This window comes from Vipera berus (genome assembly GCF_964194415.1).
Source record: "Vipera berus genome assembly, chromosome: 12".
Taxonomy (NCBI): domain Eukaryota; kingdom Metazoa; phylum Chordata; class Lepidosauria; order Squamata; family Viperidae; genus Vipera; species Vipera berus.
In genome coordinates, this window is record NC_138215.1 from 15,793,400 (window position 1) to 15,809,217 (window position 15,818).

At 43.9% G+C, this 15,818-nt stretch overlaps 1 protein-coding gene across 3 annotated transcripts in view; it reads left to right on the forward strand.

The window, feature by feature from the left end:
* Nucleotides 1-1,773: 1,773 nt before the first annotated feature.
* Nucleotides 1,774-15,818, forward strand: part of DMXL2 (Dmx like 2) — a 68,253-nt gene continuing 54,208 nt past the window's right edge. For all 3 annotated transcript variants that reach the window (XM_081337476.1, XM_081337477.1, XM_081337478.1), the window contains exons 1-4: nt 1,774-1,924; nt 13,202-13,324; nt 13,744-13,815; nt 15,574-15,652. In XM_081337476.1, coding sequence (XP_081193602.1) covers nt 1,838-1,924; nt 13,202-13,324; nt 13,744-13,815; nt 15,574-15,652 — 361 coding nt within the window. In that variant the 5' untranslated portion in view covers nt 1,774-1,837. The remainder of the gene's footprint in view (nt 1,925-13,201; nt 13,325-13,743; nt 13,816-15,573; nt 15,653-15,818) is intronic.

Consider the following 15,818-nt stretch of genomic DNA (forward strand, 5'->3'; position numbering starts at 1 on the left):
AGACGTCAACTCCCAGAATTCCCCAGCCAGCATCCTTGGTAGCTTTAAGAGGGGTGGACTTTCCCCCCCCCAAGGCTGCCTGGGGCATTCTGGGAGTTGAAGTCCACCTATCTTAAGGCTACCAAGGTTGAGAAACGCTGCCCTAGGGTTTACTCAGAAGCAAGAAAAGCAAAGCTCCAGCTCTTGCAAGCAGAGCTTGGGTTTGCTGTTGTTATTAATAAGCAGCATTAAATCACTTGGAGATGATCAGTATATGATTAGGCTTTATCCTGATTAACATGGCTCACCATTTCTTTCTCTCTTTTTTCAAAACGGCGGTCGTGTTGTCCAATTCCCTTTTTTTGGTTTGTTTGTCACTTAGAGGCAGGGCTTTTTTTTCTCATAGAACGCTCAGAACGGAGTTCCGGCACCTCTTTTGGATGGAACCTTGTAGGGTAGGCAAGGCGGGTTGTATGACATGTGTGAGTTCCGGCACCTTTTTCTTTTACGAAAAAAGCACTGCTTAGAGGTGCAAGAACAGAAGCGGCAGGAAGCCTTTGCAAAATGAAGCCATATAAATATAAATAATATAAATATAAATAAATATAAATATAAATATAAATATAAATATAAATATAAATATAAATATAAATATAAATATAAATATAAATATAAATATAAATATAAATATAAATATAAATATAAATATAAATATAAATATAAATATAAACATATACATGAATGGATATGACCTATGCTCATTCCGCCGGGACCTGAAGACTTGGCTCTTTGAGCTCTCTGACCCAGGCTGAGAATTTTAACTGGGTTTTATTTTCAGGGATAATTTAACCTTTTATTTGTCTTTTAACTTTGTATTTTGTATTGGTATGATTTTAAAATGCCCTGTAAACCGCCCTGAGTCCTTCGGGAAAGGGCGGTATAAAAAATCTAATAAAATCTAAAATCTAGAGAGCTAAAGAAAGAGAGAAACAGGAAGTGATAAAAATAGAGATGCACAAAGATACGGAGATTAGACAGGCAGACGAATAGATAAACAGACAGACAGATGATAGAAATAGAGCAATACAGAGAGAGGGAATGGAAGAGAAGAGGAGAGGAGAGGAGAGGAGAGGAGAGGAGAGGAGAGGAGAGGAGAGGAGAGAAAAGAAAAGAAGAGAAGAGAAGAGAAGAGAAGAGAAGAGAAGAGAAGAGAAGAGAAGAGAAGAGAAGAGAAGAGAAGAGAAGAGAAGAGAAGAGAAGAGAAGAGGCTTAGTGGAGCTTGTCCTCCTTTCCCTTTAATTCCTTTCATTCTTTTCCGCCCAACCTTCCGGCTCCGCGTGCGCGCGCCCCCCTCTACCCGCTTTGATCTTCCCCCCCGCGCGCGCGCGCCCGAGAGGTTTTTCTCCCCCGGGGAGGGCTGGCAGGAGGGCGGGAGCGCGCTAACGCCCTGGCCTTCCTCCCGGGCTTCCCTCGCGGGCCGCGCGCGCTCCGTCTCTTCCTCCTCCTCCTCCTCCTCCTCCTCCTCCTCCTCTGCCGCCGCGGCTGTTTCCAGGAGCGCGCGCGCCGGGCCGCCCGCCTGCGCCGCGGTCGCTGCAAAGAGGCTTCCCTGCTCGGCCGCTGCTGGCTTCCTGGAGCGAGGGGGGAGAGAAAAAGAGGGCGAGATCCGAAGGCAGGCGGGCCTTGCCGGGTCGCAGACCTCCCTCCCTCCCTTCCTCCTCCTCCTCCTCCTCCTCCTCCTCCTCCTCCTCCTTCTCTGCGCGCAGAAGGAGCGGAGCAAGCCAGAGGGCGCCTTGCCCGGCTCCTGCCTGGCTGGCTGGCTGGCTGGCTGGCAGCGAGCGAGCGAGCGAGGCCGGGCGTGATGCATTTGCACCAGGTGCTCACCGGAGCCGTCAACCCGGGCGACAATTGCTACTCGGTGGGCAGCGTCGACGACACCCCGTTCACGGTAAGGGCGGGCGCGGGGGAGGCCCGCGGTCCCGAGGACGCCAGGAGGAGGAGGAAGAGGAGGAGGAGGGGGGGAGGGGGCGGCTGAGGCTGATGATTAACCGACTAGTCGCTTTGAGGAAGGTGTGGTGGGGGGACGGGACTCCTTTGCTGCTCGCCGCGCCCGGCTTCCCCTGCAAGGCTGCGATCCAGAGCCGGGCAGCGTTTGGCACCAGCATCTTCAGCATCAGCACCATACCCGAGTTCGGGAATTGGGGGGGGAGGGGGGGCGGGAATGGCGCTGGGGGAGGGAAACGCTCCGGAGATGCTGGACCGGCGTTCTTCGCCTCCTCTCCCCTCCCCTTCCCGGGACACACGGAGCGCACCGTCTGGCCAGCGCATCCTCCCTTGACATCTGCGCAGGCGTGCGTGGGGAAAAAAAAGGTTGCCTGCCTACGGAGGTGGAAGGTGCCCGCCTCCCTCCCTTGGGTGGGCTGGGGCGCCTGTCTTAAAATGGGTGCCCAGCCAGGTGGACGATTCAAATAAGCTGTTAAAAAAAATAAAAAGTGCCTAAAAAGTGCCGTGTATGTCAGAGAATTGGTCTTGCAGATCAGGGGAGGCTAATATGTTGTGTGTAAGAAGGACATTGTACCTGGATGTGTATTTTTGGGGGGGAGAGGTGGGGTTGTGCAAATGGGTGTGCCGCAGTTTCTCTCTGCCTCTACATACTTATAAATTTAATTTAATTTAATTATGGGACTTATATGCCGCCCTATCTCCTGAAGGACTCAGGGCGGCTAACAACAATAAAACAACAATAAAACAATAAATACAAATATTAAAAGGGATTAAATTGTACAAAGCCCCACTAAAAACCAATAAAAATTAAAACAAAATTAAAAACCCCGTCGTCAGTCCAGGTCGGCCAGTTGGAAAAGGTATGTCTTTAGGTCGCGACGAAAGGACCGGAGATCTGGGGCCGTCCGAAGTTCTCGGGGGAGCTGATTCCAAAGGACAGGCGCCCCAACAGAGAAGGCCCTCCCCCTGGGGGTCGCCAGCCGACATTGGCTGACGGCACCCTGAGGAGACTCTCTCTGTGTGAGCGCACTGGGCGATGGAAAGTCGTTCCTGGCAGCAGACGGTCCTGTAAGTATCCCGGGCCTAAGCCATGTAGGGCTTTATAGGTAAGAACCAGCACCTTGAACCTCACCCGAAGGGCAACCGGCAACCAATGCAGCCCATGCAGGAGGGGTGTAATATGGGAGTATCGGGATGTTCCCATCACAACCCGCGCAGCCTCATTCTGCACCAGCTGAAGCCTCCGGGTGGTCTTCAAGGGCAGCCCCATGTAGAGAGCGTTGCAGTAATCTATACGGGAGGTGATGAGTGCATGAGTGACCGTACGTAAATATATACCTTAGTGTGTTGGAGAGAAAAGGTGTATTTGTAAATAGCAAGATCCATAGCCGTAGATTTAGAGAAAGCACGGTTAAACTTTTCCCATCCTGAGAGATTTACCCTGAGTGTACTTTTGTGTTTTGTGTGGGCTTCTAGGGTGGGGGAAGGGGTTATCTGAGAAAGGTTTTGCTCTCCTGGTGCTCAGGAAAAGGGTGGGATAATTTGGGGAAATGTCAAAAAAACTGTGGGAGAAAGTACGGCACAGGTTACCAGATGCCCAAAAAAATACACTCCGGACATGATCGTTTTCATAAGACTAGGCCAAGTGGCTGTCAGCTCCAGTGACGGATGGTGGTGGCTGGTGGTATGTGTGTCTTGTGATCTTTTCCCCCCAAACAGGAATCACTATCTTTAGATAAGGAAAGGTAAATATTTATGAAGATTGCAAAGGAGGCCTTCTTTGTGGGCCAAATTTGCATGGAGTCAATAAGGTGGGATTTCCAGTTTTCAAAACCTATTGGACAAGAGGCATTGAGGCTAGCTAGGAAGACCAGAAACCAAATGGTGCTAGATTTATTTATTTTGTTTGTTAATTTGTATTCTGCCCTAATTATTTTTGCCATCAGCTCAAGGCAGTGAACGTATCCAAAACATCATCTTCTTCCTATCTTCAATAGCAACAAAAACTCAACCCCAAGGTGGCTTGGAGCAACAGAGAATGACTGACCCAAAGTTAGCCAGCTGGCTTTCATGGCTAAGGTGGGACTAGAACTCACCATCTCCCGGTGAGGGGCCCAAAGTCACCCAGTTGGCTTTCATGGATAAGGTGAAACTAGAACTCACAGTCTCCCACCTTCTTGCCTGGTACCTTAACCTGGAAACCAAACACGGCTGGGTTTCCTGATTCAGAGATGTTAAGTTACAAGGCCTTCTCTGTATGTGTTTCTAATATATAACATATTATTATATTATTTCTAATATATAACATATATTATTAATATATAACAAAGATCCAGAGACACATATGCTAGATCAGGGGTCCTCAACCTTGGCAATTCTGGGAGTTGAAGTCCACAAGTCTTAAAAGTTGCCAAGTTTGGAGATCCCTGTGGTTAAACGGTTATGTTACTTTGGTTGTTCTCAATGCTAAGCAGGCTCAGGCTTGGTTAGTGCTTGGATGGGGACCCCGGGAAAAATCCAGGTGTGTAGCTAGATTGAAAGGGAAAAAAATTAGGCAAATGGCAGGCCACTTCTGTCTTCTTGTCAAGAAGGTACAGAGACATGTCCATGTTGAGCTCAACTTGAAAAAGATACGACAACTGCAACAAGATTATTATATATTTAAAAGTTTCACATTACCCACAATGGAGGAATGGTAGGTGAAGATAAAGGACTTTGCTGAGATGGTTAAATTGGCTTCCTGGATTAGAGAAAAGGCCATATTTACATTTTGAACTGCCTGGAAACCTCTTATAGACATTTTGCAAAAAACAACAAAAATGCACTTGTGGTTTTGATGATTAGGAAGGAAAAATTGACAATAGAAGAACGTGGACCTTTTTTATAATCGTACAGTAAGAGATAACTTTTTAAATTTTATATTTGCTGCAAGGGAAGTTAGAAGGTTCATGCATACACATAAATCCAAATATTAAGGCATTTTCCTAAACGTAGTAAGATTCTGTTGCTTTTAAATCCTGACCAAAATGCAACTTTGTTTTGTTTTAATTCCTTTGGTTTTTACTTGCGTTTTTATTCTGAGTTGCCCTGAGAGCTTTTTGCTGTAGGGAAAAAAAATAGTGCATTTGAGAAATAATCAAATGTGCACTTCCGATCCTTCATTTAATAGGATCTAGGAGAATAGGAAGGATTTTATTTATTTATTGAAGAAATGGCTTACCGGTAATTCTGATTCTATAAAAAGATGGCCTCTTTCCTAGTGAAGCTATTTGGTTGCAAACATCTTCTCAAATGCCTCTTTTCCTTGGATGTGGATAAGCTGTTTCTGCGTGGTATAAAATGGGATATTAATATTCCTTTCTAAAAATGAAATGAAAAGGGAGACAAAACCCACTCTGACCCACTTCCCAACAAGCTTTGGTTTCTAGGTATTGACCAATTTGTAGAATTATACCAATAAGAGCAGCTTTTAGAGTTGTGTTTATCAATTTCCAGAAGTTTAAGATAGGTGGACTTCAACTCCCAGAATTCCCCAACCAGCATGCATGTTCTCTACCAGCATGGTAGAGAACATACCTAATACTCCTTCCTCCTCCTGTTCTCCCTACCACATCAAGCCCTTGAGGAGAGTTGGGCTCAGAGAGAGCAACTAGCCCAGGTATAGGCAACCTTGGCTCTTTTATGACTCGTGGACTTCAGCTGGCTCAGGAATTCTGGGAGTTGAAGTCCATGAGTCATAAAAGAGCCAAGGTTGCCTACCCTTGGACTAGCCTGAGGTCATCCAGCCGGTTTTTCAAGTCTAAGGTGGGACTAGAGTTCACAGATTGTGAATTAGCTCACATGGTGTAACAAGATGGTGGGTTTGTTGTCACTGTGAGTGGGGGGGGGCACAAAGGGAGGCTCAGCCAATCTCAATGTATACATGGTTGTACTTTGACAATAAAGGTCCGTTTATTCAGAATCCCTACTGCTAGCCTGGTGCCTAAACCACTAGATCAGATGGTTTCTATTTCCCAATCAGATGGTTTCTATTTACCACGCTGCTGCCAGAACAGTAGTTCCAAGCTTGTGAAACTTGTTTTAGCCCTACATTATTGCAGATGGGGACTGCAGCCAAGAAATTAAAAGACGCTTGCTCCTGGGGAGGAAAGCAATGGCAAATCTAGACAGCACACTAAAAAGCAGAGACATCACCCTGCCAACAAAAGTGCGTATAGTCAAGGCTATGGTCTTCCCAGTTGCAATGTATGGCAGTGAAAGCTGGACCATAAAAAAGGCTGAGTGCCAAAGAATTGAGGCCTTTGAACTATGGTGCTGGAGAAGATTCTTGCAAGTCCCTTGGACTGCAAGGCAATCAAACCGGTCAGTCCTAGAGGAGATCAACCCTGACTGCTCTTTAGAAGGCCAGATCCTGAAGCTAAAACTCAAATACTTTGGCCACCTAATGAGAAGGAAGGACTCACTGGAGAAGAGCCTAATGCTGGGAAAGATTGAGGGCAATAGAAGAAGGGGATGACAGAGAATGAGGTGGCTGGATGGAGTCACTGAAGCAGCAGGCGTGAGCCTAAATGGACTCCAGAAGATGGTAGAGGACAGGAAGGCCTGGAGGAATGTTGTCCATGGGGTCGCGATGGGTCGGACACGACTTCGCAACTAACAACAACATTGCAATGTTGATGACATCTCTAGAAACATGTTTCATTGAGAACATTTTGATGACCCAGTTCTCTGGAGAGGCAAGTTCATATTTTCATAAAAGGTCTATACGATCATTGAATTCGGATCTGGCCAACGAAGTCTCACTCAAAACTGGGTCCTGCGGTACAGCCTAACTTGCATGAAAATTGCTCATGAACTTCAGAAGTCAGCCAAGTCGCCCAAGTCCTTTAAAAACTAGTCGGGGCACAAATCCTAGGATAGCTGAATAATTAAATCCATGGCAACAAAAGAGCACTGCAAAGACCTTAAGAGAAGTGAAGCCAATAGTTTAACTCCTATTAAATTAACTCAAGGTCACAAACCTACGCGTACGCTTTTTGAGTTCTCCAAAATGTCTCATGAGACCGAGTATTGGGAGGAGGAATTGGATACTATTGAAGCATTCTTCTGAAAGCGACCCACCTCACTCATCAGGACTGACCTCTTCCTCCTCAAACTTCCTGGTTGCAGTGCGGAATATTTAAAAAGAACAAAGTTTAAAGAAGAGGGAATGGACTCAATGACCCTCAAATTCTTTGGCTGAATGGATCTCAGGTTAATGGACTTCGTGTACAAGAGACTAAATCTGAATCTGGTTTTCAGCCCCATTTAACTCTCCAGAATTACTGGATGTCTGTTCAGAGGAGGCGAGGCATGGGCTCAAATTTGAGATACTTTGGGTTTAATGGTCTTGTTTTGCACTAAATGGTCCATTCAAGCAAGGTTTTACCGGCAGGCATAGTTTGAGAGGTCCTTGGTGCCCTCTGAACTTGGTTGCTTTCTTGCAGAGGTTTCGTTACCTAAACTAGGTAACATCATCAGAGCACTGATGATGTTACCTAGTTTGGGTAATGAAATGTCTGCAAAAAAAAAAAAAAACACAAGTTCACAGGGAACCAAGGCCCCCCTCATGTTAACCCTGAGCTACAAATATTCTCCTTTATTGGTAGACATAGTTTTAAAGTTTAAAGCGCTGGAGTGTTAGCAAAGTATATTTGTCTTCTTCCATCTCAGTCTTAACTTGAGACCGAGAATCTAGATTGTCTTCCATTATGCAACAATTCTCTTCCACTACACAACACTGGTTTCCTGGAATTTTATTCTTTTCTTCCAGTTAAAAGGCACTGGTCTAAGTTTGCTGCTGTAGGTTTAAAGATCGTAATGGCTACAATAAGCCAAAACCAACCATATCTCGAAGTCAAAATAAACTCTATCGGAATACAGCCCACTCAATTTTGTGGGTTTTTTTTTTGTTTCTTGTTTTCTTTTCTTGTTTCTTGTAAGCTTTCTTGTTTTCTTGTAAGCTTTCATCTCCTTATCTTCTACATTCCTCTTCTTTGTACTTTTCTCATATCTGGTGGTAGATATCCATTCCACCCCAGCTATTCTCACCTATCATTCTTTTGTGGGCCAAGAGATGATGGGGGGCAGGGACAGAAATTGACACCAATTGGACCATTCACCTTGGTCTAGGTCAGGGGTAGGCAACCTCGGCTCTTTTATGACTCATGGACTTCAACTCCCAGAATTCCTGAGCCAGCATGGCTCAGCTTGTAAACCTCTCCTTTTCCCCTCAGCATGGCTGGCTCAGGAATTCTGGGAGTTGAAGTCCATGAGTCATAAAAGAGCCGAGGTTGCCTACCCCTGGTCTAGGTGTACGTGAGCTACCAAATCAGTGTCCTGCTTTGTGGAGTGGTGCCTGTGATTTTCTCAACTGCTTCCAGTTTGAAGGCAGCCAGGGATCACTTGCAATTATATTTGCTTCCAATTGTGGTTGATCAGCTTTCCAATTTTGTTGGTTGCATAACATTTGTGACCCTCTGTTCTCTGCATTGAGTCCTACAAGTCTCTCTGGGATTGTTTACAAAGAGCAGCGTACACTGTCCACGATAATCATAACAATGAGAGAAAGAAAGAAAATATCATTACCATTGAAAACAATAGCAGCCATACTTTGGATTCTGATCAGTTGGTGGGTTTGGCACCTGAGATACATCTGAAGCAGCCTTACTTGTGTCTGGACCAGGAGAGGATCTGGTGTCTGTATTATTTAAGACCTGGTGTCCTTGGGGCCTCGTATTTATTTATAGCGATCCGTGATGCAGTTTAGACTGGGGAATTGAAACTTCCCAGCAGAAAACAAATCATTTCTATATTGTGGCCAGGAAAACTGCACAGGTGTGAGTCACTGGGAGCCCAGTCCAATTCAAAGACAACGTTACTTTACGGAAAGCAAGGTCATAGAAGCTGGTGGTGGAAAGCCAATGTTAGTTAATCTTGAAAGGCTAAACCTAGATAATATATAGATGGAGAACCAGCTGGGACGGTTGCATGTTGTTCTGTGCAGTCAGAAAAAACAAAGTCAGAGCAACAAAAATGATTAGGGGACTGGAGGCTAAAATATATGAAGAACGGTTGCTGGAATTGGGGATGGCCAGTCTAGAGAAAAGAAGGACTAGGGGAGACATGATAGCAGCGTTCCAATATCTCAGGGCCTGCCACAAAGAAGAGGGGGAATCAATCTATTCTCCAAAGCCCCTGAAGGCAGGACAAGAAGCAATGGATGGAAACTAATCAAGGAGAGAAGCAACCTAGAACTAAGGAGAAACTTCCTGACAGTGAGAACAATTAACCAGTGGAACAACCTGGCTCCAGAAGTAGTAAATGCTCCAACACTGGAAGTTTTTAAGAAGAGACTGGACAGCCATTTGTCTGAAATGGTATAGGGTTTCCTGCCTGAGCAGGGGGATGGACTAGATGACCTCCCTTCCAACATTATCATTATTATTATTATTATTATTATTATTATTATTATTATTATTATTATCATCATCATCATCATCATCATCATCATCATCATCACCACCACCATCATCGTCCCAGGAAAATAAATGGTAAACCACTTCTCTAATGCCACCCACAGAAAACTGAATGTGCTCACAAAATCCCCAGAATTTCAGCTCCAGTCAAGAATTTCAGCATAAAGAGTCCTCAGCTTAACGGCCATAATCAGGACCCAGAACTTCCATTGCTAGGTGAGGCAGTCATTAAGTGAGTTGCACCTGATTTTTACAGCTTTTGGCTGCAGTCATTAAGCAAATCGCCCCAGTCGTTAAGTGAACCACGTGGCTGTTAAAACGAACTGGGCTTTCCCCCCCCCCACCCCCTTAGGTTTGCTTGTTAGAAGCTGGCCAGGAAGGTTACGAATAGCGACTGTGTGACTTCGGAATGCTGCAACTGTAATAAATAGTTGCCAAGGAGGTTGCCAAGCAGCTGAATTTTGATCCTTCAAAGGTGCAAAGGTGTAAGTGCAAGGACTGATCGCAGGCCACTGTTTTCAGAGCTGTTAGAAGTACTAACAACAGTTGCTAAACAAATGGGCATAAATCAAAGACCACCCATATCTTTTAATGAATGTGGACAGATCTCCATCCTTGACTGAGCCGTTGTGGCACAGGGGCTAGAATGCAGAATCGCAGCATAACTCTGCCCACAGCCAGAAGCGGTATATAAGTCTAAGTGCACTCTTTCTTTCTTTCTTTCTTTCTTTCTTTCTTTCTTTCTTTCTTTCTTTCTTTCTTTCTTTCTTTTTTTCTTTCTTTCTTTCTTTCTTTCCTTCCTTCCTTCCTTCCTTCCTTCCTTCCCTCCTGTGGCACAATGGTTAGAATGCAGAATCACAACTCTGCCCACAGCCAGAAGCGGTATATAAGTCTAAGTGCTCTCTCTTTCTTTCTTTCTTTCTTTTTTCTTTCTTTCTTTCTTTCTTTCTTTCTTTCTTTCTTTCTTTCTTTCTTTCTTTCTTTCTTTCTTTCTCTTTCTCTCTCTCTCTCTCTCTCTCTCTCTCTCTCTCTCTCTCTCTCTCTTTCCCACCTACCTACCTTCCTTCCTTCCCTCCGTCCCTCCCTCCTTCCTTCCTTCCTTCCTGTGGCACAATGGTTAGAATGCAGTACTGCAGCATAACTCTGCCCACAGCCAGGAGTTCGATTCTCACCAGCTCAAGGTTGACTCAGCCTTCCATCCTTTCCGAGGTCAATAAAATGAGGATCCAGATTGTTGGGGGGCAATATGTGGACATTCTAAACTGCTTAGAGAGGTCTGTAAAGCACTACAAAGCAGTATATAAGTGTTTCTGCTATTGCTAAGTGCTATTAGGGGTGGACGGACGTGAACTTTTTAAAAGGTTTTTTGCAAAATACCATTTTTCCCTGCCTCTGAGGATCTTGCAAGTCATTCTCCTGCTTCTGGCAGCTTGCAAGTTCCATCCCATTTTTGACTGTAGGTAGCCGAGCAACTAAAACTGGCACAAAATCTGTGTGGGTGGTACGAGGCTTTGTACTTCATGCTTCTGCAAAGCCGTTTGGTCTGCAGAAGCTGCCTACTGTTGCAGAAACACAACTTGACTTTCCGCACTGCTTCTGTTTTTCGCAAATACCCTTAAGCTACCCCCCCCACCTTCCCACCTCCGCCCCCAGAACATTTCTCAAACACATATTAGTAGTTTCACTATTAAAATGCATAAGACTTAAACAGAACATGAGGAAGGAACGGGATGTTTCACGATTTTTTAAAAAAATTAGCTTTGCATACAAGACACGCACCCACATGCTTGATCAATGTATTGAAGGCTAAAATTCCCAAACCTGGTTGCCTTTTGGGTGATTTGGTCTCATCCTAAGCAATCAACAAGTATTGCTTTTCTAACTTACTTTACAGCATTAAAGTCCAGAAGATTATTATTTGTTTTGATTCATCGTTAATGGTTAGAAGCTTAGCCAGCGTTAGCAAATATCTTTTTTCCCCTCCCCCTACTGGTTCTGTAGCATGACTTTGATGTAACCAGACTCTCTCCTTACAATATCACTGCAGATAAGGTCCATGCTGATAATAACTCAGAATAGGCAGACAAGAAAAATGTCACCAGAAGCAGAATGTTTTCGACCAGTGAAATGACATTGTTGCAGTTCAAGGTTAGGCAAACAGTTGCATAGTCCAGATGTTTTGATTTCAGTGCCTGTCAACATGGCTAATAGCAAAGGATTGTGGGTATCGTAGACTAAAGACTCTTCTGGGGACAAAGATGCCTGCCTTTATAGACCCTGCACAAAAATATTTTATCAGAATAACATAAATCAGTCTTTATGATGACTGATTCTGTCTTAAAAGCATTTGGGTAAATTGGACCCAGGAAATCAGCTTGGTATAGTGGTTAAAGCAGACACGTCAAACTCGTGACGTCACGTAACGTATCGGGACTGTTTTGCCATTGCCGGCAATGGGGTGGGGGTGGCTTCCGCATGACGCATCCGGCCCGCGGGCCGGCAGTTTGAGACCCCTGGGTTAAGGCATCAAGCTAGAAACCAGGAGACTGTGAGTTCTAGTCCCATCTTGGGCACAAAGGCATCTGGCTTACCTTGAGCCAGTCACTTTCTCTCAGCCCTAGGAAGGAGGCAATGGCCAACCACTTCTGAAAAACCTTAAGCAGAAAAATGCAGAGATTGTCCAGGTGGTCTCAAAGAATCAGATATGATTGAACAGGGGGAAAAAAACCCCTTGGGGCTTAATCTTTGCTGATTTATTTTGCTGGTTCCCCCAAAGAATAGCACCCCCTTTGACTGAAAAGCGGCCATAGAACAGGCAGAGGTTTTGAGTCAGTTTAAGTAGAGTTAGAGTCTATGGAGATTCTCAATCATCCAAATCATGGTTTTTCCACAGGTGCTTTTCAAAAGGCAACTGGATTTTCTCGGCTTGCTTTTTCCTTGAAAACGTTTCATTTCTAAAGGTTTTCAAGGAGAAAAAAACAAGAAGAAAGTTTGGTTGCTTGCCTTCTGAAAAACACCTTTGGAAGTAGAGTTAGAGGTTTCTATTCCTATTCTACAAAACAGTCTTAGCAGAGGTTGCATTAGTACAAAACACACACACACACACACAAGTTATGTTTTACGAACCCAGGAGGTGTATTTTAAACAGCAGCATTCTTGGTGCAGCCATTACTTGAGAGCAGAAAAATGGAAGGACGCTTTAACACCCACAATGGATGAACGGCTGCAAAAGTTGATGCAGTTAGCAGAGATGGCTAAATTGAATAATCTGATTAAATAAAAGAACACTCTTAATTTTGTTTCTACTCGGAAATCGCTTCTAAAGACTTTGCACTCGAGGTGGAAAGAAATGAAGCTTTGATTTGGGGCTTTTACCGATTCGATTGGTTTGTTGTTACAGAAATGGCTGGTTTATATTAATATGTAAAAGTAAAAAGTTGAGGTTTGATGCTATTAGCTTATTCTGCTGCACCAAAAGGAGTCGGGCATCAGTGCCTTTTCTTTCCTTTTTTTTCCCCCTTTGTCCTAGACTTTTCCCTTCCCTTCTCCCTTCCTTATTTTCTTTTGTATTTTTGTATTTCGTATTATAAACGAATAAAATTTTAAACTTGAGAGCCTTACAAGGGACTAAATGCCACTAGTTCCTTTTCAAGCCAATAGAGACAAGAATTTCCCTTTCCTCTTCCTTGGATTATTTCTTCTAGGCTTACGGCTCTGGATGTGATATTGTCATCTTGGCCAATGACTTTGAATGCGTGCAAATTATTCCTGGTGCTAAGCATGGAAACATCCAGGTCAGCTGTGTGGAATGTTCCCAACAAGGCCGGGTAAGAGATTTAAAGTCTTGGGGTGTTGTGCTATTAAAAAGGAGCTCTGTTCTTAAATACCAAGATGGAAGCTTGCAATGGGAGTTGCATTCTCGTTAAAAGGAAGATAACTCATTTCTGGTTGACTCGCCCTTTGGTTGTAAGCAGCGGTGGGATTCAAATATGTGAACAACTGGTTCTCTGGTGTGGATGCCACTTCCAGAAGACCTTTCTGGGCCTGGGCAACAAAAAAATTAGCTACCGTTTCTGCCAAAGTGGTGGAAACCGGCTGAATCCCACCACTGGTTGTAAGGTTTTGTTGGAAAAAAATATTTTGAGTCTGTGGATGCTGCCTTGTTTCCAACGGCTCCTGTTGTATTGTGCGTTTAAATGTAGATTCACTTTTTGCTTCTTCTCTCTCTCTGTCTCTCTCTGCTCAGATTGCTGCCTCTTATGGAAACACTGTGTGTATTTTTGAGCCCCTTGGAGTAAATTCTCATAAGAGAAATTGTGTAAGTATTATGTGGTTTCCGTTGTCTTTTTAACCTTCCGTTGCTCATAGAGTCTTTCTTTTGCAATGTCATTCGTGAGAGTAGAAAGACATGCTTCGCAGCCAAACTCAGATGCTCAACTCATTTGGGCTGCAAAATAATGCTTTAAAGACACACACACACACACACACACACACACACAGCCAAGTGCATTTCTTTAGCTGAGCTGCCTCTGAATTTTTCTCCAAATTCCCAGACATTTTCTTTCCAACTAGGACCTTGTCTAAAATCTAAAACCATTCTCACATGCTGGTTTGGAAGCAAAGCTGAGAAGTACAAGGAAAAACAGGTGGGAAGAGGTAGAGTAAAGAGTCACTACAGGTAGTTCTTATTTAATGACCACTCACTCAATGACTATTTGAAACTACAAAATACTGGTAACTGGTCTTCTGACTACAGCTGTCACAGTGTTCCTGTGACCATGATCAGGGCACTTGGCAGCCAACCTGAAGTGCATCACAGCATCCTGTAATCACTGGATTGCCACTTGCAGCCTTCATTGCCAGCTTCCAATAAGCAGTGAGGAAGCTGGCAGGAGGTTGCAAAAACTGACCAAGTAACCTTGCGCTTAACAAAAGTGCAGGATTCACTTAACAATGGCAACAACAGTGGTGTCACTAAGTGGCACAGTCTGGGTGACACAGTATTTTATAACTGTGTTGCTGAACAATAGACATCCCCATCCCAATTGCCATTGTTAAGCAAGGATTGCCCCATACCTACATTACGTGGATTTTACAACCTCTAGGAGATGCACTGGACTTTCACTCCCTTGAGACTTTGGCCATAATGTCTTATGCAAGTTGAACTTCAGTGCATGAGATGTGAAGGCTCCTTTACGACATAGGTGGATTGTCAGCTGCCACACTGAAGTTGGCTGTAATAAAAGGACTACAAGACATGGGAAGTCTGGAATAAGAATGTGTTAGAATTTCCCTCTGGCTACTGTTCCAGATCTAGAATGTTTGTGAAACTTATCCATCTGATCTAAGATGAGTGTTAAATATTTCTACATATTGTTATGACCTTAGAGAATTGTCCTTGACTATGTCCTGCCATGGGTCAATTTACATTAAAGTGGGTAACCCTGAATGGCAACACAGCCTACGGGATTTTATTCAATGGGTCTTTGCAACTCTATCAAAAGATGCTGGGCATTGAATAGGTAGATAAATGGGTAGGGTTTTTTTTTTCATTGTAATCCCAGCACCCTACAAAACCAGGATATAATAAAATTTGCAACCAGAATCAATTATATGTAGGGATTCTTTACGCTAAGTAACTTCTCTACAATGAGCTTTGTTTGTCCTTAAGACAATATTTTTGTAACCATCTTTTTGTGCCCAGGAATGTCTCTCTCTCTCTCCCCCCTCCATGACTTTTTTATGCAAATCTTTAATTTCACTCCTCCTAATTAAGCAATGGGGCATCGAGCTAATTTTCTCCGCCTTTTTCTTGATGTACTAAGAATTAGCTATTCATGGAGAACAGCAGGAGTGTAGGCAGATTTTTTCGGCTTGTTCTTTTTATCTCAGAGCTGTGATTGTGTTCCACTTCTGAAGGTGCTTAATTTGCAGATGTGGTTGGCATTCATTATTGGCACTAAAGTGTTCTCTTGGCCAAGAGTGTGACTGCTTAATTTTGTCCACCAAAGATAATCAAAAAAAGAATGACATCATTTGTGGTCCTCGATAATTAATTTTTGCCATTGTCCCGCAGCAACTCAAGTGTCAATGGCAGAAAACTGGACAATTTTTCCTTAGTTCCATGACCTTCAACTTGGCATGGGATCCTCAAGGTAAGAAGGTGTGAATGTGGTCACATCCCAAGGTGTGTAGAGGTACAAGAAGCTAGGGTGTCACCTTTTAGGGGAAGTCTTTTGATTTCCATAGCAATAGAGTAAAAAGCTCATTCAGGTCTCCACTGTGTATCTGTTTTTGTACTTGATACAACTGTAAGTCTAA